This window comes from Apostichopus japonicus, chromosome 22 (genome assembly GCF_037975245.1).
Source record: "Apostichopus japonicus isolate 1M-3 chromosome 22, ASM3797524v1, whole genome shotgun sequence".
Taxonomy (NCBI): Eukaryota; Metazoa; Echinodermata; class Holothuroidea; order Aspidochirotida; family Stichopodidae; genus Apostichopus; species Apostichopus japonicus.
In genome coordinates, this window is record NC_092582.1 from 13,566,966 (window position 1) to 13,591,357 (window position 24,392).

Consider the following 24,392-nt stretch of genomic DNA (forward strand, 5'->3'; position numbering starts at 1 on the left):
GTGTGTGTTTACAGTATGAACTGGTATTTGAAAGAATGATGAACCCTGCCCTACCATCTGTTTAGAGTACACATTTTCATCTTGGAGGAAAATAACAAATGAGGGATGCTTATTCCAGATATATATTATGATTTAATTTTCACCATATTTAAATTTAATTTTAGAAAAGGAGAGACTAGTACCAATAATTATCGATCAAAGTTAGTAATTTGTGTACAAGGATAAGTTTACACACAAGGAAACCATCAAAATAGTATTTTTCTTTCAGTTTTTTTATGTTCACAATCTTTGAGTTGGTGCTGATATTAAAATATATAATAAGATATTAAAATGTTAATCCACTCTGAAATGCCATAGCAGATCATTAGCTTGTCTAGTCTATTTCCTTGTGAAGTGGAAAGTGGAAAAAAGTTAATTGTTTTTTATCAATTTGTTAATGACATGCAAGAAGTGCTATTAAAGTACTAACCTATAATAAAAAATGTCAGGGCGATGAACTCAAATTGAATCATATTGCTCAATCACTAACCTTCACTAAGTTCACTTAGTTAAGAAAAGTGTTGTGCGGCTGTCTTTAATAGTTTGATTATTTTGTAATGCTAATTTGAATATTTAGGCCTATACAGTGCTTTAAGTTTGCTTAAATTGCTCACCAAAATGCATAAATTAAATACCAAATGATGAGATCTAAGACTAATGGGATTCAGCCATATTGAGCCAGGCATGAATTTTCAACAATACTATAAGTTATAAATAATAAAAATATATAAGCACAACTGACTTAACTATGTATTAACCAACTTACATCCTTTTTATCTCGAGCTTGTAATGAAAACCACAGCCAGAAATTGCATGGACATTTCTTGCCACCAATTATGCATAAAAAAAAAAATATCAGTTTATGATGATTCAGAATGGAACTTCGAATAAAATCGGTTATGTTTCAAATAAACTGACTTAAATTTTTAAACTTAGATTAAGGTCAGTACCTTCTCTAATTTGGATATGGAACTTGGATTGACAATTTCTTTAAGAGGCCAGTAATTATTAAACAACACCCTTTTTTGGAATTTTTGATATCTTGTGTTTGTTTCGATTTAACAGGGTTTTTTCGTATTGTATTTTTATGTTGTGGCAAGATTTCATGAAATATATTACATTTCGGCAACTTTTTCTTGTACAACTTTTTAATCCTGACTTTTTGCCAAGCAATTTCTCTTTATTTGTTAGTATTAGTGATGGGTGCAAATAATCTGATATATATGATGACAAGTCTACCACAGCTGAATTGGAATTTCCTAAGACAAAAAGTTAACACAACCGTAAAGAATTAAACCCGACAAATTGATAATGCCCTGCGTCTCCACCATAATAGTCACTGCCTTTCTCCAGGAGACGTGATTGTCCATATATACGACTCCACTGATTAACAGACAGATCTGATGCAGGTATGTTAAAATCACATCTAACCTGTCTACTCCGTTTATAAAATCATTCTCTCTATCTCCCTCTCTTTTCTTATTTTTTTTGTATTTTTTTTGGGTATGGTTTTATGGGTTTTTATGCATCAGATGAGCGAGTGACGCTCCCCGCTCGGTCCTCTGACAGATTCCGTTCGGCCGACTGTCGTCACGGAGATGCTATAAATAGCTCACACGTAATTACTGGGGCATGCACAGATGTAATTAATATTACTAGTATTGGCTGTGTAATTGATTGGCTAACTTAACTTGTGAAGTATGGATTCTTTCGAGTGTGCTAAAATTTATTTAGCGCGTAATTTGTCTCACAGACGACTGTCTGTATATTCGATAACGCTTCGGTAGGGATCTGCTTCACTGTCTTGAGAAGGGAAAGTGCAACTCCTGACCTTTCCCGTAGCTTTTTTTTTTGGAGATTCCATGATAGTTGATATCAAAATATACCTGAAGAGGAGGCGGTACAGACTGTTTATCATTTGACAGAGTAACAACGAATATCGTTCAACTGGGCAAAATACCCTGCATCAAGACATTAAACTCAATGCATTTATTATCTATCTGATGGTTATACCATGCACGGGCATGTGGGTGGGGGTAGGATGGGGGTAGCCTGTTGCACCAATGTCAAAGGTTGGCATTGGTCTCTTAAGATGCATGGAAGTAAACTGAACACTTTGCAGTAATTTAATTTTCATTGAAATACTCGAGGAATGAGCTTATCAAGTACCAATTATCATTTTTATTATTTATGATGTTGTTTCGTGTGAGGGAAAGGGAGGGGAGTTGAGTGGCGAAATGTATGACCGACAGATCCCTCACACCACTGAAATATCTGGCTTCCCTGTTTGAGAGGACTATGGTGGTCTTGAAGTATGAATGATTGCAGAGATACAGATTTGGGATGATCTAGTTTTCCTTTTTCAAAAGGGGGGGGGGGACGGGATAATTGCAGGATGATTACAGCACCAAACAAGAACATCATGTCCGTTCCTTCAATTCAATTGAATCAATTGGGATCCATGTCAGACACAGTTGTACCCATAGAAATTGATTACTTTCGCAGCTATGTTAACCCCCTTTGTGTTTTTATCCTCACCTAAAACATATCTTCAAATAGACTGGTATGTATTGTTCGATGTTAGATGGGAACTGGAAATAGATGGCGCTATTTAGATTCTTCCACATAGCTACATCGTATCTAAACGTGGGAAACAGTTTCAGACGAGAAATCTATCACATTCGTCCATATAGTTTTTGTGTCATTTTGTTTAAGTAAATTATGATAAATATGGTTTCAGTTGATCTTTTTGTTGCAAGATATTGCTCCTCTCGTCAAAGCAAATACACATCAACAAACACTATTTTGCATGTGTTCGTAAACAAAAGAATATTCAAGGCCTCTGACCTTAACTTTCATAGCAGATGAATCTAGACCGTAGCCTAATTTACATACAAGATTCGGGACGGAGTTGCTTTATTTTATTTTTGATGTTCATGATGCTAATTATCAGCTATACTTTCATAATCATTCGCTTAGAACGTTTTACAGATGCTTGGATGTTTATTTGGATCACGGTGATGTAATGTTAGAATGAATTGCTGACTCAAACCATAATTTCTGTTCTGTATGTGTGTATGTATGTATTTTAGATCCTCCTGCAAGCAGGAACTCGCGAAGAAGCCATCATTGGCTTATCAAAGCCGCAAGCTGACCGAAGTCAGTCTCTTAGTATGATATTTAACGTCCATGATTATGAATTGTCAATTGTCAACAACTCTGTAACTGGACGACATACATTAATTTGGGAGTGACTCGAACTCGGGACCTAACCGGCGTTAACCACTGAGCTAGCACTCCACTAATGAATATTCTAATGAATATTCTGAGAAAGCAATTGCCAAAGTAATACATTTTACCTACTTAAGCATAGCGTGGATCACCAGTAGATTGATTTTGCAATGAGAAATGATAAACTAAAACATGATACCATTTCAAACAAGCAAACGAACGAGCATAAAGATAAGCTGGAGATGTTAACAAGTAAACATGTCATCAAAATATATTTACAGATAAGCAGCAATATAGTCATTTCTTTACTTAAGTATATATACGTATAAAATAATAAAAGCTCATCGCAATAAAGTTAGTAACACTCAAGTGTCCGTTACATTAAGTTATCCCGCAATTTTCATATTTTTTTCACCTTTCTGTAACTTCCATTCTGAGAACATTCCAATTTTGAAATAACATTTACGTTTATGCAGTCTGAAATCTTATGCTATTTTTTATGTACTAGGGATGTTATTTCAATAAGTATGAAGGTGAAGAGCCTACAAAAATGAAAATATTTCTCACACTCGAGAACAGTAATTCGTATCCATTAGTGCACGATAGCGGTATTAACCTTAAACAACCGGCGAATCAGTGGGTAGGAACACGACTCCCAGTGATATATACTGTAGCCTACCATGGTCCCGTTTTATTCCTAGGTAACCAATGTTTTCTTTCTGTATTTGCATTTACCCATTGAACCTTCCACCACCCCCCCCCCCCAAGCAAGACTGGGGAAACTCGCTATATTTGTATAGTCATCTCATCATTCGTACAATCAATTTGCAATCATGCGTATTTCTCCAACTTAGTCGTTCTATAATGCAATACCTATATAGCGCCCTCGATTCTGGTCTCACCCCCCCCCCCTTTATTCTCCTTTCTAAAATGTACCTTTATAAGTAAGAGACATTCTAAACAGGCCTACTATACAAACTAACTTGAGTGTAATAATCGAAACAGTACAGATTCACAGTTTCCCAGTCCCAACCACTTTCAACCAAACCTTTTATACCAATGCCTGACTCCATTTACCAAGCAGTGGAATCATATGAATACTCAGCCAGTCGTTTCATCGCTTGAAACAAATAATTCTGATTAAACGTCACCTTTCCTGCCGATTCTTTCATACGTTTTGGTGTTTTCGTATAAAATGTTAATATGTATAAAAAACGATCAAACTGATTTCACAGTATATAGTAACCGATGCATGCGAAAATAGTAAATACTAAACATTGTGGTATTTCGTCACCACTGGAACTGGAATGACTTACCCGTGTTTACGATTAACCTCTCTCTTTCTCGACAATAAATAACTTTATAAACCAAAAAATATTCTGATGGAAGTGAGATACGTTTATGCACTACGCTTGTTCTTACATGCATTTGCGTCAGGCTTAACAAAATGTAAGCATTTTGCCCGTTTGTTAGCTTCACAAACCCACTTAGTGGTATCCACTATATTTTTCGAGTTTACACGCCTCAGCACAAATCGCGGTGAAAAATGCTTAAAAGTAGCTCTTAAGGAGACTTTAAATTGTAATATTGGCAATACATGGCCGGGTGTCATGTCACATTTCTGTCGTTGCCGTCATACTCAGGATATGGGCCTTCATTTCCCTGAAACCGAAGTGTTATCCGTAATAACCGCTCGACTGATAGTTGGACTGTCGCGACTTTTGCAGCATTTCTTGTATAGCGCCCTCGTTTAACGTATTGCGTCATTTTGATCATAGGCGTCCATTACGTAGCCCTATCATTTCATCTTTCCAGCTACGTGAGACTCTCTAGTCGTGGAGGTATGGACGTCTCGCAGTGTAACCCTTCCCAACCTGTAAATTAAGAAAAAAAAAACAAGAACTATATTGAATATTGCAAAGTATAGTTGAAGGACATTAGTATAGTACAATGGCATAGGCTAGAAAGGTAAGTAATGGTCACGAATGTTAACACTAGTCCGTATACGGTCCCTCTCTCAATATAAGTATTTACACCGTTACTAATTCTTAGCATGTTATAAACTGGCGGCAGTAATGGCAATATTTAAAGGGATGTGACGAGATATTATAAGTACACCGCTCCACCTTTACTTCGGAAAGTAGCTGGGAAAGGGATGTGGCTCAGAATGGGAGGGAGGGGAGGCGTGGAAGAGAAAATTCCGTTGTGAACAGATATAAAATATTCCTCACACGAATATATTTTAATATTTGAGAAAAGGCGATTGCTGCCGTCTGCAAGGATATTGGACCATTTGGTCTTAACATAACTGACATGTAGCCAAACGGTCCGACTATAGGATACAGATTATGCACACAGAATCCTTACCTTCAGCGCATAAACACATGAATCCATTGAATTCTCGTAGACACGTTCCATTATTTAAACAAGGTTGATTGACACAGAGATCTAAGATGGCGTCACATGTTTCTCCTGTATATCCTGGTCCACATTCGCATCTGAAGCCTTCAAGTTCATTGATACATCGACCGCAGTTCAAGCAGGGAAGTGAAGCACAGTAGTTAACTTCTATTTCGCAATTTGGTCCAGACCATCCCTGGCTACAATAACAATGATATTGCCCTCCTTCGTGGCTGACACAGGTGCCGTCATTTAAACAGGGATCTGATACGCAGGGGTGCTTATTCAGGCTACATCCTGGTCCAGCGTAACCTGGGTTACAAATGCAAACGTACCCACTCACTTGATCCACGCAAGTGCCACCGTTCTGGCACGGGGAATCACTGCAATCATCTATGTTCAACTCGCATCGCTTCCCCGTGAATCCAGGTCCACAAACACATTTGAAACCTCCCACTTGATCAACACAGTCACCATAGAAACACGGGTGAGATTCACAGTCATCTATGTTTTCTGCGCACGTTTGACCTGTGAATCCGTTTGCGCATATACATGTAAATTGTCCTCGGTGAGACTGACAGGTTGCACCGTTGTGGCACGGAGAATTCAAGCATGCATCGATCCATTCATGACAGTATGTTCCAGTTCTTAGTGGTGGACAAACGCAACGGTAACCGTTCAGTTGATCGACACATGTACTGCCATTCGCGCACAGGCTTTGATAACATTCATCTATTTCAATATCACATAGGGAGCCTTCATATCCCTCCGTACACTGACATTCATACCCTGCGACCGCATCAATACAAGCGGCGCCATTTCTGCACGGATCGGATAAACACTCATCGATATCGAATTGACAATGTAACCCTGTGAAACCTTTAGCACAGTGACAGGTATAAGCGGCTACGCCATCCTCACAGGTTGCAGAGTTAAGGCACGGTGACTGGTGACATTCGTCTATGTTAATATCACAATGGGTACCAGTAAATCCTTGCTGACATCGGCACGTATACGAATCCATCAGAGCAATGCACGTACCTCCGTTACCACACGGTGAGCTGAGACAATTATCCACCCTCGCATCACAGAGGTCCCCCGTCATACCAGGGTTACATAAACACTTGTATCCAGCAATAGAGTCTACGCATGTCGCATTACCAAAACAGGGAGACGACAAACACTCGTCTATTTCTTGTGAGCAATTCTTCCCCGTAAAGCCGTCTGGACATGCACAAGAATAATCATTGATCAGATCGTGACAAATCGCATCCGGATGGATGCACGGATCGATGTTGCATTCATTAATATTCACAGCACAAGCTTCTCCTTCAAATCCATGTGGACATACGCATGCGTATTCCCCTATCCCGTCGACACATTTCCCGCCATTTCTACATGGCTCACTCTCACATTCATTGATTTGAATCTGACATCGTTCTCCGCTATATCCCTTCGAGCAGTTGCACGAGAAGGAGGTCTCGTTTAACAACCCACACCTTCCACCGTGTCGACATGGATTTAAAGCACAAGGATCCAGAAATACTTCACAAAATCGACCAGTTCTCGTGGGAGGACAGCTACAAGTAAATGAGTCGAAAAGATCTGTACATGTTCCTCCGAGTAGGCATGGATCACTGGAGCACTCGTCAGCCTCCATTTCACAGAGATCTCCCGTGAAACCTATCGCAATGAAAAGGAAAAGGGTTGTATGATACTCTTTTATGCAGGTGTATAACCAACATAGCTTCCATGGTTTATGTTATCATAATAAGCGTGTTCGTAATTCACGTCCAAGTGACACAAACACAGGTTTGAGCTACTTTCACGTCTTCGGTGAGTTATGTAGCAGCCTTCATATCTGGTTGAATATCGTCAAGGAAAAAGAGACTTCAAATTATTTCATGAATAAGGAGAGAGTTACTGTCTCCGACCAATGAAGGTATATGCGATTGCACTTTGCGCATGTGAAGTCGGAAATAGTGAAGCGCCTCTTAAAAATACATTTTACAGGTTATCACTATAATCAACTGAATTTGAGGACTGCTGGAAACTACGAGAAAAAATTTATATTTGTATTTCATATTTGAAATCAACATTTCATTTAGATGTACTCACCAGAATAGCACATGCATGTAAAACCGCCCAATCGATCCAAGCAGATTCCATTGATTCCGCACGGACTACTGGCACATTCATTGACGTTTTGTTCACAATATCTGCCACGGAACCCTGCTCTGCAAGAGCACGAAAAATTACCAACCATGTCTGTACACTGTCCACCGTTTCTACAGGGTTTCACCGAACATTCGTCTCTTTCGTTCTCACAATTGGCGCCAAAATATCCTGGTGCGCATTGGCACTTGTACCCGTTGACTTCATCGAAGCAAGACCCACCGTTTTCGCATGTCACATTGTAACAGTCGTCTGAATTAACTTCGCATTGAACGCCTTCAAATCCAGATGGACAATAGCATTCGAACACGCCTGCGCCATCAACGCAAGTTGCGTTGTTCCTACAAGGCATACTGGAACACTCGTTGATATTGATTTCACAGTGTCGTCCATAGTAACCAGCAGCACACTGACACTCGTAAGCGCCTTTCAGATCCTCACATATACCCCCATGTTGACATGGATGAGAAGAACATTCATCGCTCTCAAATTGACATGTTTCGCCATGGAATCCTTCTCGACAGATACATTCAAACTCACTCACTCGATCAATACAGATGCCGTCATTCTCACATGGATTAGACCAGCATTCGTTGATTTCGTGTTCGCATATAATACCGTGATACCCATGAGGGCACTCGCAGTAAAAGGTCCCGGATCCATCTACACATCTGCCATGATTCAGACACGGTTGCTTAGCGCATTCGTTGACATGTTCTTGGCAATTGGGTCCAGTGAAACCTACTTGGCAGTCACATGTATATTTCCCAATCTCGTCTCTACACCGCCCACCGTTTTGACACGGTGAGGAAGCGCATTCATCAACGTTCCGATGGCAGTCCGATCCTCCGAAACCAGGCAGACAGTGACACGTAAAGTGGCCTCTTTTATTTTCGCAGTGACCACCGTTCAGACAAGGGCCATGCTTACAGAAATCAAGATCAACTTCACAGTGAGAGCCGGTAAAGTGGTCCGGACAGACGCAGTGATAGCCACCGTGGTAATTGAGACAGGTTGCGTTGTTGAGGCATGAATTTTCTTCACAATAATTTAAGACTTCTTCACAGTTGATTCCAGTGAAACCCGGATGACAACGGCACACGTATCCTTCAGTATGGCTATCCTCGTGACAAATACCATAGACACAAGGTGAACTGAGACAAGCATCCAATTTCCGATGGCAGCGTTTACCTCCAAACCCTTCGCTGCAGATGCATTCGAATTCACCTATCAAATCCAGACACGTCGCTCCATTTTTGCATTTTTCGACACCACCTTTACCTTCACACTCGTTGATGTTTATTCCACAGAACTCACCCTCAAATCCCCTCTTACAGTTACAGGTAAAGTTACCGTGGCCTATATCGATACATCGAGAATCGTGGTAACACGGATTGGGATTACAAGGGTTCACATCAAGTTCCTCGCAGTTAGCACCTTTAAAGCCAACGTTGCAAACACACTGATATCCACCTGTAAGATCTTGACATTCACCATTGAGGCACGGGAAGCTGGCACACTCATTCACCTCAAACTCGCAAGACTTGCCATAAAAACCAGCTAGACAGATACAAGCATGATCAGCGATGAGATCCATGCAAGATCCACCGTGAAGACATTTCGGTATACCCTCAGGAGACCGACGGCAGTCGTCGACATTTATCTGGCAGCGAGTGCCACGGAATCCGAGAGGACAGATACACGTAAATCCTTTCGTTCCGTCGATACAGATTGCACCATTCAAACATGGATTGCTGTCACAGAAGGATGTCCGTGCGCCGTTGATATTTAATGTGACTCTTTCGCAAGTTGCTCCGACGACGTAGTTTGGAGGACACTTACAGCTGAACGAATCAACGCCGGTCCGTGTGCACGTCGCACCGTCGACGCATGGACTTGGATTGCAAGGGTCGGGTGGTACAGGGATGACTTCACAATGTGGACCACTGATTCCGTACGGGCAGAGACAGGAATATCCAAATGGGTAATTCTGTGAAGCAGGAAGAAGAAGAGAGAAAAGAATAGATAAATAAATAAATAAAATAAAATAAAGATTTTGAACAAGCCTACGGCTATACGACGCTTGGTAAGGTGCTTAAATGCTACATATCCGCGTGTGCGCGCACACACATGTATTTAAATGAAAGCAGAATAATTATTTGATTTTCGCTGTGAGCCTTAACCTTCCATCGAGTCTTTTGTGTAGCAATAAAACGAAATGTCCCGCGCTTAAACATTTGGGACGACAGTACATTTTGATAGGTAGGCTGTGGCGTTTGTATATATTCACGAGGAATGGGACACTGATCTTTCAAAACTGCAACGAAAGTTAAAAGACATCAATGTACCGACAAAGTTGAAAACTGTCAGCTAATAAGGGCTGGCGGAACGGGACTTTCCCATGGTCTTACGCTTGTTTTCGAGGTACTAAGGATACGTCTCCCAAACGAATTAATTTATGGGAACTGGAAGAATATTCCTACCTGACACGTGCCGCCGTTAAGACAAGGATTGCTACTGCACTGTCCAAGCCGGTTGGAAATGTTGGTCCTCTTACCCTAGATGTGGAGTCGAAAGAAGAACGATTATTGAAATACGATATAAAGGTGAACATACTTTTCTTAGACTATAATATATAAAGTAAATGTAACATGATATTGTCGCAGATACTCAAGCAATTCCGACATTCTCCAAAAGGCTTATGAAAGGTAAAGGGTTTAACCTTGAACGTTTTTTCTTATCCTTGGTTATTTTCGTAAATTAACAATTCTGGATTAGCGCCCACGCACGGCAGCGCCAACCTGCGGGTTATGTGTTTCCATTTTGGGCTCGGCGATTGTAACCATTGCCGGGGATTACGGAGGTCAAGGGAGATGATGTACCCCGTCATTGTCAGGATTCACGACATAAACGTCATTTCTTTTATAACTTTGAAGTATATAAGATTATCTATACTCATTGTTGACTTCAAGGACGACGCTCTCTTGTAAATGAAATATTCCTCCGGGTATTGGTCAATATGGAGGGAAAAAACTAAAAGTGCACAGAAACGGTGGTTGATTGTGTTTATAATGTACCTGTTTCCGGAGTTGTCTTTGTCTCTGTCTCTCTATTCTTTCCTCTCTTTTATCCTGGTGGTTTACAAGGTCGGGTGAATCATCAAGACTCTGCTGGTCAAGGGCCCTGGTACCACCTACGATGTGGACATGAACCAAAAAAGCAGAGAAAGAAAGCAAAATTAAAATCATAGAGTGGTGATAAAAATAGGTAAATTATACTTTCTCTGTGTAACATTAACTGATGTTGTCCCTACAGGTATAGGCGTGGGAGGCGGGGGGGGGGGGGGGGGCTGGGGGATGCAGCCCCCAACCAAATATTTTTGTGAAAATTCGGGCAATATGTTGAGAATTTTCCGGGCACCTACTGAAAGAAAAATGAATTGCAATGTGCTTTTCAATGGTTAAACTTATATGATTATTATCATTATTATAGTAACTTCCCCAATAATTATAACGAATATGAAAGGGTAATAACACGGCAAATGATTGTATGTAATTGGCATGCGATGTAATAACCGAAGCATGCCTATATGATATGCACATTATGATGTTGAACGCGAAAAATGTTGGTTATATTTTTCGGATAAGTCGTTACAGCCCCCCCCCCCCCCCAAATCGGTAATAGGGATACCGGAACCCTTCCGTCATCTTTCCTCATACTTCCTATCACCTATCCTCTCTCGTTTGATGAGGACTTTTCACAGTTTAACTTTTGTATGGAAGCGTAAGAGGGAACGTGTCAATAGTGACGTTTCGATGAGATGCAGCAATTCGTCAAAGTTGTTCCGAGTTGGGACTGAAGTCGTTATTTCAAATTAAATTGTCTAAAGTTTATCTATACAGGTTTATTTGATCTTTTCGATCATAGGGAAAGTTTGAGGAATAAAAATCGAGAAATTTGCTGAGTAGTGGAATATAATTATATAAAGAAACGAGCATGGGAAAGAATAAAGATCTGTGTCCTATACGGAGAGGGAATGTTGAGGGTACTGGGGGGGGGGGGTGGTGATGTAGTGTGATGTATGGAAGGAGTTATGGGTAGCCTAAGTATAAAGTCAATCAAGTTCATGTACACATTTTATGTCCGCCTAAACGTGTCATTATATATACAACATATATTTTCGACATTATATAGAAATTTGAATGATAATCTATGGTCGAAGAACTGAAACCTTGCAGGAAAAAGACAATTTGGTTGTAAGTTACTGTCGGCTGTGAAATTATGTCATGTTCTGGATTGACTTTACATGGGTGTGAATCATCCACAGATGTTGGTAGTTGCATGCAATCACAAGTGACGTTCAAGCTGTTCCTACTCACGGGAGGCAGAAATATAGCTAACATTTAAATTATTCATTACATTTTTTGTTTGGTTGATTTTGTTTGACAAAGTCGGCGATAGCTCCGGAGATAGTTCCCAGTACATGATAAAATCATGAAAAAAAAAATATGATAAAATCCCTGGATGTCCATCTGGGAAAATCTGGTCACCAAAACGAGTAAGTTCACACTTGTGTTGATCAGTACTTGCAAATAGTTGGAACTACATGTTATTCTTTAACAGATGGTGATGTGAAAGGCAGTAGGCTAGCACCCACCCCCTATAGTATGATTGTATCCTCTTTACTCTCACCCCACCCACCCACCCACCCCCTTCGCTCTATATATTTGCTTCAAAAAATAAATGTCAAAAGTATCCGCAAACCCATGTTTCAGAAATGTTACAGATCCAAATAAATCTATCTGAAATGTTCATTAATATGACTATATGTGCCCATGTGACGTAAGGTACTGTTAAAGTAAGAGGCAGTAAAACAAGAGTCAACATTTGACCATCATTGACCATTTGGACGGTCATTTTTTTAGGATAGTTTGGACAATACATAGCACGGACCATTCACTCTTTAACTTAAATTAAGAAAGAGATCGAACGAGAAAGATCAGGAAAATAAATATGCATTCGACTTAATTCCTTAATTCCGCAGGTATAGCCTACATGGAACCTATTATAGACCAGTTCAACTCCCCCCAACCCCCCCCCCCCCCTCCACTTCATTACCTCAAGCTCACACCATATTGTATTATTTATCCAGATACGTTGTATATGGTTCATATCTGTTTATTAGATTCAGTTTGGTATGCTTTTTATTTTGTCGCTCTTTATAGTGTAATTTAACAACTCATTTCTTGTTTCTCGCCGTTGCAGTATCTTTCTCATGAGTAATTGAACCACTTACGTGAGGGAACCGTTTCTGGACCAATATATCTTCTGACTTCTTCTTGATACTCCTGTCAAATTGAAAATACGAAGAACAAAACTAAGGGAAGTAAGAATTAAACTGTGTATCTATATTACTGATTCCAGAACATGGACGAATATATAATCGGAGCGAAGAAACGTTTCATGCAAAATTCCCCCTCCCGTCCACCCCCCCCCCCCCAAAAAAAAGAACGAAAGAAAGGTAAAAGTGTATCTGTCGTTTGAACTTTTTTTCAACTGAGCCAAAACGTTGAATGCAGGTCATTGGATCTATCATTGCAACAATATGAGCGGTTCATTGGTGGTCGTATCGAGCACACGTTGCATGCATGGGCCTAACTTAATAAAGTCCCACCGCGAGTGCATGGCAAGGGTTAATTGTCGACATGTTCCAAGAACGGACGTTAAACCCATAACAACCTGTGACAAACAAATCCCAGACCAGACAATCACCAGTGATTTAAAAAAAAGTTCATTTTTTTATTCAAGCAGTGTTGTTGGCGCTGTTTGAATGCGTCATTTAGTGTACCGTAGACTCGAGAGTCATATTTGCATATATGGCTCTGCGTATAGCGTAACGTGTGTCCTGCGAAATTGTCCGTAGCGAATTCAGTTTGTCTGATTGATAACTTACTTACGTCATAGAAAATGGACTTGAACAAGTCTTTATTGTGACATCATCGAGACACATGCGGGTATCAAATAGTTTTCTTTATTTATATTACAATGTGATAGAAATGAGTTTCAAATGCTACTTTCAACATGATGGCATTTATTTCGTTTTATTTTTTATTGCACCATCAAATTGTGCTAATTGCTAAATGCAAAAAAAGAAGCGCTTGAAATTATGTTTTAAAGAACTAAACTGTAAGTGAGATAATAAAAAAAAAATGAAATAAAAAAAAGCAAATCAAAATCATGGTCAACTCAGAATGCAACTTTGATTATATATGTGCAATTTTGTATCTGTGACGAAATGGATCAAACTCTGCATTCCAAAGAAACTGAAAACAGTTTAATAACGGAACTATTGAGAGAAATCCTCACATTTCGCGCATGGTTAATCTACAAAGAAAATATGTACCCCCCTTGAAGATGTACAGAGGTACAACGACCGACTAAGCTATACAGGAGTATAAACGGTGGTTATTTTATTTTATATATTTTTATTATAAATCCTGGCCTTTCAGGTCTTAAGTCATATCGTGATTTTTAAGATATAAATCTACAAATTGAAAAGTACAAGGTTTACAACAATATCAGCTTCTCGTTGCCCGGGGTTATATAACAAAAAAATGTAAAAAAAAAAACAAGACCCTACCTACTGCATGGTCGCAAAATATCAAATAGATGGATATTGTTGCGCTGTATACATATAGTTTTATTAATATTATTATTATTGGTGGAGTTAGATCACTATAAAACTGATAACAGAGGCCCAATCCCTTTGTCCTTGGGGGATTGGGCTAGTTAAGTCGTCGCCCCCCCCCCACCCTTGAGAAATTGTCGTAAAACAGGGTGCTTACAGATGCAAGATGGTGTTATATTTGCAACTCTTGAAACGATGTTGGAAATGTCACTGTTTATATTGTACCTTTATATACATATGAAATATGCGTGGTGCGCCCCTGGCTGGTAGCACAGTTGAGTTCTATAATAACCACGACTCTGAGAATTGTTTGTCTTAAAAGAAGATGTAAACCTAACGATTAATAATTATAAGCTAAACATATGACAGAGATATCTGTGTGATGATCAACTCAGTCCCCTGAAAGGATCATACCATATCCTATATTATTCTACTGATTCTACAAATCATCAAGGTTTCCGTTGTCATTGGTAAGTCAGCTTTTGTCTTGCCAAATAGATCTGTAAATTGCGCATTCATCGCGCACCATGTAACATCTGTCATGATGATAATGTCTTTCTGGGACGGGAAAATGTCATAGGCATATATGAAGTTCGAATGTTTGTTAAAAGGATTACTGTTATGACACGTGTGATAACATTAATTATAGAAACATAACAATGTGGTTCGGATGCCTGCGCTAATGCCTTTCTGTGTCGGGGAAGAAGTCATATATAAATTTCGAATGACAGGAAATTTGAAGGAGTTCACTCTTCACTTATCCTGCAGGCAATAGACACAGGTCTGTGATCTAATTTTAACCTTTGGTTTCTGAGCAGGGGTTAGGTTAGGCCTAACTGAAAAGTTAGGCTGCACTATTTCAAACGTGCATATAAATACCACCACAACACAGGCTTTATTGTTCAAAGAATGACGCAAGTCGGAAATTTAGATTTGGACATAAAAAGTGATGCGGTCTTTGTTTCCAGTCCAGACCTAAATGTTAATGTTCATCCATTGTATACATTCTAATTACAACTCACCGAGAACATTTTCTTCGAACTGAATTTAAACATTTACATAAACATGCATAATATTCAACCATTTCCCCTTGATAAAGTTGTATCACGTTATTTTGAGGGCAAACAAGTTACGTTTCGTTTAGGATTTTTTTTGTCGCTTTTGATGAGCTGACATATAACGCTCTGCGTGCTTGACTAAGTAGTCCAGTCACTTTGATTGATGAGCCTCTGATGCCTATAAAGGTTTATATTTTACAAAATAAAGCTGTTTGTTTTAGCAATTTGAAAGATCGAAAATCGAAATTATGCCTATAAATAATCATCCTCCGGATATTCTGGTGGAAGGTTACGTAACACTTACTTTAAAATAGAAACATATTCTACACCGTTTGTTAAACTTTTGTTGTTTTGTAAATTTTTGATATTCCTCTGGATGGATAACCCAGTTGAATATTATTAAAAAAAAAACATGTCAGCGCACGTACCATGTTGACGTCATTCACTCTGCTGTTGACATATGCACTAAAAATCTGAAAAATTAATATCTTCGTCATAAAAAAAAGAAGTCCTTTGAGGATGTAATTTTGACCTAAAAGTGCAGAAAATGTCCATGAATGTTGTAGATCAATTAACTTCAGACACTGGGATATCCCCTGAAGTAGATTCATCCGATTAAAGAGGAAACGGTATATTTACCCACAAAATCTTACTAACCATATTTATGCTCTTATATAAGAACTTGTGGTGGAAAATGGAGGGGGGGGGGGTGTGCACCGTTGGGTTGGAGGTCGTGGTTCTTTGTAAAAACCAAATCTGTTTTAATGTAAAATACAGTCAAGAGGTCTATCCAGATACGAGCCAATCTTCTTCTTTTTTGCCGTACACGAAACTTTGAAAATACTTCTTGTCACAACTTAGTTTGTAGGCTATATATATATATATATATATATATATATATATATATATATATATATATATATATATATATATATTTATATATATATATATATATATATATATATACATATATTAATATTAATATATATATATATATATATATATATATATGTATATATATATATATTATACTTGTGTTTATATATATAATGTTAGGGTGTCAAGACAATATTTCACAGGAATAAATGAGGTTCTCACTTGAACTGTTCCTATGATAGGTCAAAAGATATTGTTCTCTCAGGGTGTTTATGCTACAGGTGGATAATTCACCACCGTAGACTCGGAAACGATACATCCCCTCACGGACATTATTCTTTTAGATTAAAAGGCCCGCTCGAGGCGGACTCAGATAACTTCGTTTGGAACTGTAATTTCCATTTTTTTTTTTGCTTTTCGAAAGAAGAAGAGGAAAGGGAAAAGAAAGAGAGAAATGAATAGAAGGGATTATCTTCCTCAAAGACCTCCTGGATGCAGGTGAAAGCCCTCACGAACGCGAAAGGTTACTATTTGACCTTTGACCTAAGGTGTGAATGACCCTCATTCTTTCAAAATCAATTACGTTATGTCCCATCCATCTGCATTTGTGAGGTGGAAGTCTTTGAGGCTTCTTTCATTCTTGACCTACTTTTGACAGGAAAGTGTAACAGGCCATTCATGCTTTTGAAAAGTTTGTAAACGTCATCCTGCAAAGTGATCGGCGGCAATTACGTTATCATTGCATACGTATCTATGGCGACAACACATGCGCATCAAGCACCAACAGGATGTTTGATATATCCTTGTCGCACCTTAGGTCAACTTGAGTGTATTATATAGCCACGTCTTTCAACTTTCCCATGATAATGCAGCGAATTAATTACAGGACGTTGACGTTTCTTCAAATGCATTGTCCTTTTAGATAGAGCAACTCCAGCAATATAGTTGCCTAATACATAGAAATTAAATTACAACGTGAGAAATATATTATTAACGTTCATGTTGTAAAAATCTATGATATTTTCTTTCAAAAGTAAAAAAGACCAGAACCGGGTTATAACGAGCAATATTCAACATCTGCAGTGTAACTATTATGCAAACACAATAAACTGATTCAGTCTTTACCTTTACTTTATGGAAAAGCTCTCGCTGAGTTTAATCAAATGAAAAAAACTTAAATTAAATAGATGACCAAAATATCAGTGACGTCACATGAATAATATCTGACAAATTTGCCACGCACTCACCGAGTGATTATACTTGCCTATATACATCAACAGAAGATAGAGGACCATATGATATAAAGTTGATGTGTTATGTAAGACGGTACCTTATATCGTTTGCCAACTATTCGGGGATGAAAGGAGGTGATGGGGAGGGGGTGGGGAGGGGTGTTATAAATGCCAACATTAGTTTCTAACAAATTGCGTTACTTTACTGAGGAATTATTTTGTCATAAGCTATTCACAGTTCACTTGGCCTTGATATGTTCTCTATTTCTCGTACTTTCGGGTGCGGCTGATGTATATGTCCACAAGGTTATCATACACGCTTTGAGCCCCGTTGACCATGAGTGACCTTTCACCACGTCGAGTAAAAAGGTGTCGGATTATAGTACAAATATCAGCGAGAATCTACCTAAACTGTAAAGAATGTGCAGTGTAAATGTTCCACATAACTGCTGTTTCGGTTATCGTGTATACCATTTTGCAGACATGATTACCGTCTGTCGATCTCAAGTGACAGTTGACCTTTACAAAAAGCATGTGTTTCTTGCATTTATCAAATGACGTGAATTAACACATGTAAAAATTATGAGGAAGTTCAATCAAACTGCACTTTCGAGTTTTCTGTATTTACACAAGCCGGATATTACTGAACTTGACCTCTGCTGACCTTATGTAACAAATTTGAAGCACATTGTTGAGTTATAATATATAATGTACATATCAGTTGTTATTAGATTTGGAAAACTTGTGTCAGACTTTGAAGTCTCTAATACTCTATCACGTGACATTCTTTCTTCAAAACATGCATATTCTGTCTGGGCTGTCACACATCTCCCTTCACCCCCATCGTGAAACACTAGGCCGTATACGTCAATGAAACAAACACTCTTTGGGTTTAAAATTAGGAAAACATAACATCGGAGCCTTATTAACGGTAAACAACACATAAACAACCTAGGTTTTAGTTTTGTTTTTGGCTTGTTAGTTCGTCTGTATGGGGGAGGGGGCGTAGAGGGGGTGGGGAGATATCTCAATTCATGACCGTACCACCTAAGTACAACTCTTAATGACTCGTATATATACGATCGTAATTACAGACCTACGAATCGAGAACCTTGCTTGTCGCGGTGATCCACGACCACACACGTTCTGTTGCGTCCGGTTTATATATGTTCTCTCGCTCTCTTCTCATTCGAAGGTAAAAAGTCTGGCTTCTCTAGCGGAAAAGATTCCCTCCGAAATCTCTTCATATGCTGACATGAATTAGTCACAAGTTTCATCTTTTTGGCTGACTTACAAAAGAGAAGAAGAAATGAAAGGTAAATATTGTGACTTACCTGAGGTTGACTCAATCGTCTCGAGCTGACGAATTGAACTTGTAATACCACGACTGCGCAGATGAAAGATATGAGCATGCGCACTGGCTCCATGGTTGGTAAATCGTAGTCAAGGTTGATGCCAAAGTAGTTTTCTGTTTGGTGATAAAAAGAAAAGCGATACGCCACTAAATGAAACCAGAACGGATTCATTTGAAAGGACCCACATTCAGATACTAATATATAAGTGTATCGCGTGATCTATTACTATAACCACTTACGTATCAACTGATGACGTCATTCCGAGTATCTTCACCCGGTATGGATATAATGTTTTATTCATTATTGACTTAAACTTTCAGCATGTTTTATTGATCATTGTATTTCCTGTTTCAGTTAGTTTTTCGAGTTCTACTTGTAACTATTGTATGGTGTCTATATATGTGTAAGAGGCCAATAATTAGACCTATTTGTTGCGCATTCAAAGTGCTGGTTTCCGTAATGCCGCTATAATCACATGTGGGCAAGAACACCGAGGGTGGATACGGTATATGTTGATGTGAACTATATTAGTGATGATACACTCTGGTTTACGTCACATCACGTGACTGTTACCTCGACATAGTCTATGACTGCAGTCTGCTCACATTGGTATAGGCTGACTCATATAGTGTTAATAAAGTTGATATAATTAGATTCAATTGGATCCGATCATCAAACAAGTGACATTATAGGCACAACGTATCAGCTCCATGCGTTGGAGATGATAAAACAATGCATGTTGTATCTCATTACCACATTTATTAGTTGACCTATTAAAACCAGGTCTGGTTAGAACATAAATTGCAACATTAATTAATATAACAGACTGACAGTTTATTATTATTATTATTATTATTTTTTTTTGTGTGTATCAGACATGACCGTCGATATAAAAAAGATTTAAAGCCATTTTGGGTGACCAAATTTTTGTTCAGTTTTTTTTTCTAATAAGATGGAAATTTGATTTAGTAATTGTCATGACTTCCCGTCAATATGGCAATCACGCCTCGGTTGGCATTATCCGTTTGACTGCAGACATTACAGTATTACTGGACTAGGTATAACGAACCTATTTGTAAAAGGACTTTGTACGTTGATTTATAACTAAATTAACCTGCTGCATAGTGCCTGTATGTATTGTATGTATGTTAGATCCTCCTGCAAGCAGGGACTCGCGAAGAAGCCTCATTGGTTATCAAAGCCGCAAACTGACCGAAGTCAGTCTCTTAGATTCATATTTAACGTCCATGATTATGAATTGTCAATTGTCAACAACTCTATAACTGGACGACATACATTAATCTTGGAGTGGCTCGAACTGGGGACCTTATCATTGGAAGGCACCGGCGTTAACCACTGAGCTAACACTCCTTAGTCGTCCAAAAAAGAAAAGAAAGATAACAATTAGTTACCCTCTCTCTCTCTAAGTCAAATATAAGACAACAGTAATAGTCATAATGTAACTTATTCCTGATCCTTGAAGTTCTCATTATGCCTCACTGCAGACTGGATATGTAGCATTGGCTCATCGATCCTATATCTTCTTCATTTGTGTGTGAGTAATTTAAGTTGTAATTACGGAAATAATACGGTTTCATATCATGGCACCTTTTACACTCAAAGCATCTCATGGCGATTACTCTCCATATAGGTCACATATATCAGACAATTCGCAAAAACCATGCATGCACCGTATCTTGGCTTCTTTATACAAGAAAGATTGAAACCCTGAAAGTTAACATTTCGCTCTCATCGATGTTATAATGGAGAAATTTCGATTGAATTTGTATATAAAGGACCAGCTACTAAATAGGGTTAAATGGAAAGAACGCCGGGGAGAGAAATATCGGTTTGAATTCCTTGTATAAAAATCTTACGATATACTGTTATGGCAGTGAGGTGATTCCTACACAATACACGTCTTTAGGTAGAAGACGATATTGACAAAGGGGCGAGACACCCCCGTTTCTCCCCTTCCCTCTTCATCTCCCATCCCGGATTAATTTCGAGAAGAAAATGATAAAATAAGCTTAAAGAAAAATATGAGTAAATAATAAGTTTACCGGATAAAATATCGTTCTTGGAAGTCCGATATATTTAAGACTTGAATAAATCAGAAAGCTGTTATACGTTTAGTTGGGCATCAGTTGTTCATTTTAGTACCCCCCCTCTCTCTCTCCCTCTCCCCCTCTCTCTTGGTAAATGCCCCAATACAGATGTGGATGGTGCGAACAACCATTTGTAAGAATTGTGCAGAGTTTCAGTGTACGTACGACTATACGGAGTGCATGATAAAATTCATTATACAGAGCGTTTTGCAAACGTTCTAAATATGAACCTGCCTCATTTGAACACATAATATGGATGTACAGAGGCTTGACAATGCAAACAATATAAGACACATTAAGAATTCAGATCGGGGGAGTCGTGACGTCATAGCAGGATTTACGAACTTCCTGATAGTTCAAGATGTAGATTACGGGGGGATTATGCTTGGTATAAGACTCTATTGACTAAATATTGTTTATGCTATGTAGTCTATACTAAAGTGACCAAAAAGTTACCGCGAAAATGAATCAGTGCAGACGATCGTCTGCTACATACTGTATGTGGTTAAAGATAAATTGTACGTTGAATATCATACCACAATGTGATGTATACCATACTGGAACTTTAAAGAAAAACCTTCACGTTCCTGAAATCATAATCTGTTCATTTCCGTTCTCCAAACCGAACAAGACAAAGTAAATTAAGCATTAAATGCAAAGATTTGTAAATGAAGAAATCATATATTTATTTTTTTTAAAAACCCACATGTGTGGGACACAATATTACTGCGTTTCACTAATCGATGAGTAGACAACTCGCTAATTAGGAATATCCAAATGGGTTTATATTGTATGTAAATATTACATACCTTTTCAAAATTGATTTACTGGCGTTTACAACCCAATATGGCCGCTGCTTTTGTATTTTTGTATTTTTTGTGTTTTTGTTTTTAATTTTTGTTAATGCCCCTTATAATCAGATAGGCCTCTATAAAAACACCAAATTTACATTTAATGTTTACATGACCACGTGATGCATGTAGGCCTATATAGTAATCCTAATTAACGGGAGTATGTTCTTAAGTGTTATGGCCCGCCGATTGGGTAACATGTCATACCCACCACTGCTCTAGTATACCTATTAGCAGAACGAAGACCAAATGAAAGGCATATATGCATGTAAAAAAACGGCATGAAGAACAAGTATAACGCGGGAGAATGAAGCACCATCAGTTAACACACAACTGCAGTGTTTGTCTCCAAGGGGTCAATTGGACTACATCGATGACAATCAAATAAATTGATTTCGAATGTCTGATCGGCTTTCAATCAAAGCATGAGTGGGTAGTGAGTGTATCGGCTGTTTACATCTGTTTCAGATGAGATGGGTGGCTAACGTAGGGAGCCTGATTAGAACCGGCATTACCATCTGGATGAGAGCATTATAAACCAAACAAATATTAATGGATGGCAAAATATATGATGGTCGGTTGAGAATAATTTCAGACTATATATGAAGGCAGAAGTTTCATTTCAAATAAAATTATAAGAGCATTCTTTGCGCGAGAGATGCTTTTTTGAGTTATGAGTGTTACCTTGGTACCATTTGAACTACATATAGGCCTATGTTAGAATATTAAAATAAATATTATCATAATTCCTAATGTACAGTACATAAAGAAATACCATGCATATGCGGTACAACCTAAACAGTCGAAACTACAACATCGCTACATAGGTCGAATAATTTGTATTTAAGCTTAATTGAGTATGTATGTATGTACACACATATATATATATATATATATATATATATATACATACATACACACATATACATATATATATATATATGTATATATATATATATATACACAAGTATAAATAAATATGTGTAGTGAAACACATCCTTTTTTTTTGTACATATTAATATACCAGGGAGGTGTTCCCCTCTTATACTGAATAAAATGAATAGACGACAGACCGCCTTTAACGTCGGTAAGTGCGACGCGCTTTATGTCAGGTGCAGTGACGGGACCGGGAATCTTTATCAATAGGATGTGGGTAGTGGTGTTGATTAGTTGTGGGGGGAGGGGGGTGCTGGATTAACTGATGTCATGTAGGTGGAAATTGTATGAGGGGAAGGAGTATGGGCGGGCGGTACCATGATAAGAGTTCTAACCAGCATGGACAATCTGTGGAAGCGGAAATAGATTCCCATGCGGTGCAGGTAATCATGGTTAAGACATCACAAAGACCAATGAGAGAAATGATTGGACTAGGTCATGCGTCACAGATCTGGCATATGACGCTGAACCCACAATCTTTAAAACAAGCAGTAATTTGTCATGACCGTGAACAGTTCCCCGGCTGGTATAGTGCGTAATGGATATACAACAGTATAGTTTAATGGTTATAGGTTAAATGTTAAATGGTTTTGTCTATGTATGGGTCAAGAAAATCCCAGAACATTGAACAATTTCCTTTTTACCGAAAGGCCAAAGTGACACTTTCAAGCTGTATTTTGAGTTGAAATTGACATTATTTGTTCGAGTGTTGTTTTGACCTTTCCAATAAGGATGCTGGAAATATAATCTGTTACTAAAAGTTTGGATGACATAAGGCAAAACTTTTATCTTGACATGTCATTATCCACACAAAAAAGGAGGGGAAATGTTAGGAATATTTCTATATAGCTGTTTTGGTTTTCCAGTTATTCAGGTTAAAGTATATGTTATATCTCTCTGTAGTGCTCCTTTAAGGCTAAGTTGATGATGTCATTGGCTCCTGAGTCCAGGCCTAAATTGTAAATGTTAATCCACTGTTTCATGAATCGAATAAATCAACCGAACAATTTTTTTTTTTAACTTCACATGAACAACAGAAACCCCCGCGGATGACATCCAACACCATTTGTCCTTAACGTTGTTTGTAATGCCTTATAAGAATCCTACTATTTGATGCTTGCATAAAACTTCTGTTTTCCGATTGAATTGTGAGCCCGTAATGGACTGTATGGTGTTATACTATATTAAGACGTCCAGTCTCTTTAACTGATGGACCTCAGATGTTTAAAGGGTAATTTTCTTAAATCTTAAAAGTGGTTTAGAAAGACAACCTGGAATGCATAGCTGCATTGTGTGTTAACGATCTACGACATATCAAAACTAATTAAGTTTGTGCCTAATCTCATGAACAAAGAACATTTTTCTCAAAACATTTTAACTATACATTTTGTGCCTAATCTCATGAACAAAGAACATTTTTCTTAAAACATTTTAACTATAAAT

General features: G+C 38.3%; 1 protein-coding gene and 1 long non-coding RNA gene across 4 annotated transcripts in view; one reads left to right on the forward strand and one right to left on the reverse strand.

Annotated features, from left to right (window-relative positions):
- The window catches only part of LOC139963472 (uncharacterized), a 42,375-nt gene that overhangs the window by 1,427 nt on the left and 16,556 nt on the right, over positions 1-24,392 (forward strand). Inside the window, exon 2 of the long non-coding RNA XR_011791589.1 lies at positions 18,895-19,015. This is a non-coding gene — a long non-coding RNA (uncharacterized lncRNA). The remainder of the gene's footprint in view (positions 1-18,894; positions 19,016-24,392) is intronic.
- Positions 3,524-24,392, reverse strand: part of LOC139963469 (uncharacterized) — a 34,904-nt gene continuing 14,035 nt past the window's right edge. For 2 of the 3 annotated variants that reach the window (XM_071964263.1, XM_071964262.1), the window contains exons 2-8: positions 19,034-19,167; positions 13,142-13,193; positions 10,923-11,038; positions 10,329-10,403; positions 7,789-9,835; positions 5,638-7,353; positions 3,524-5,144 (exon numbers count right to left, since the gene is read on the reverse strand). In XM_071964263.1, the coding sequence (XP_071820364.1) occupies positions 5,086-5,144; positions 5,638-7,353; positions 7,789-9,835; positions 10,329-10,403; positions 10,923-11,038; positions 13,142-13,193; positions 19,034-19,126 (4,158 nt within the window). In that variant the 5' untranslated portion in view covers positions 19,127-19,167 and the 3' untranslated portion in view covers positions 3,524-5,085. Of the gene's footprint in view, positions 5,145-5,637; positions 7,354-7,788; positions 9,836-10,328; positions 10,404-10,922; positions 11,039-13,141; positions 13,194-19,033; positions 19,874-24,392 lie in introns of those variants that run through there. The other variant, XM_071964261.1, reaches the window with a different exon arrangement.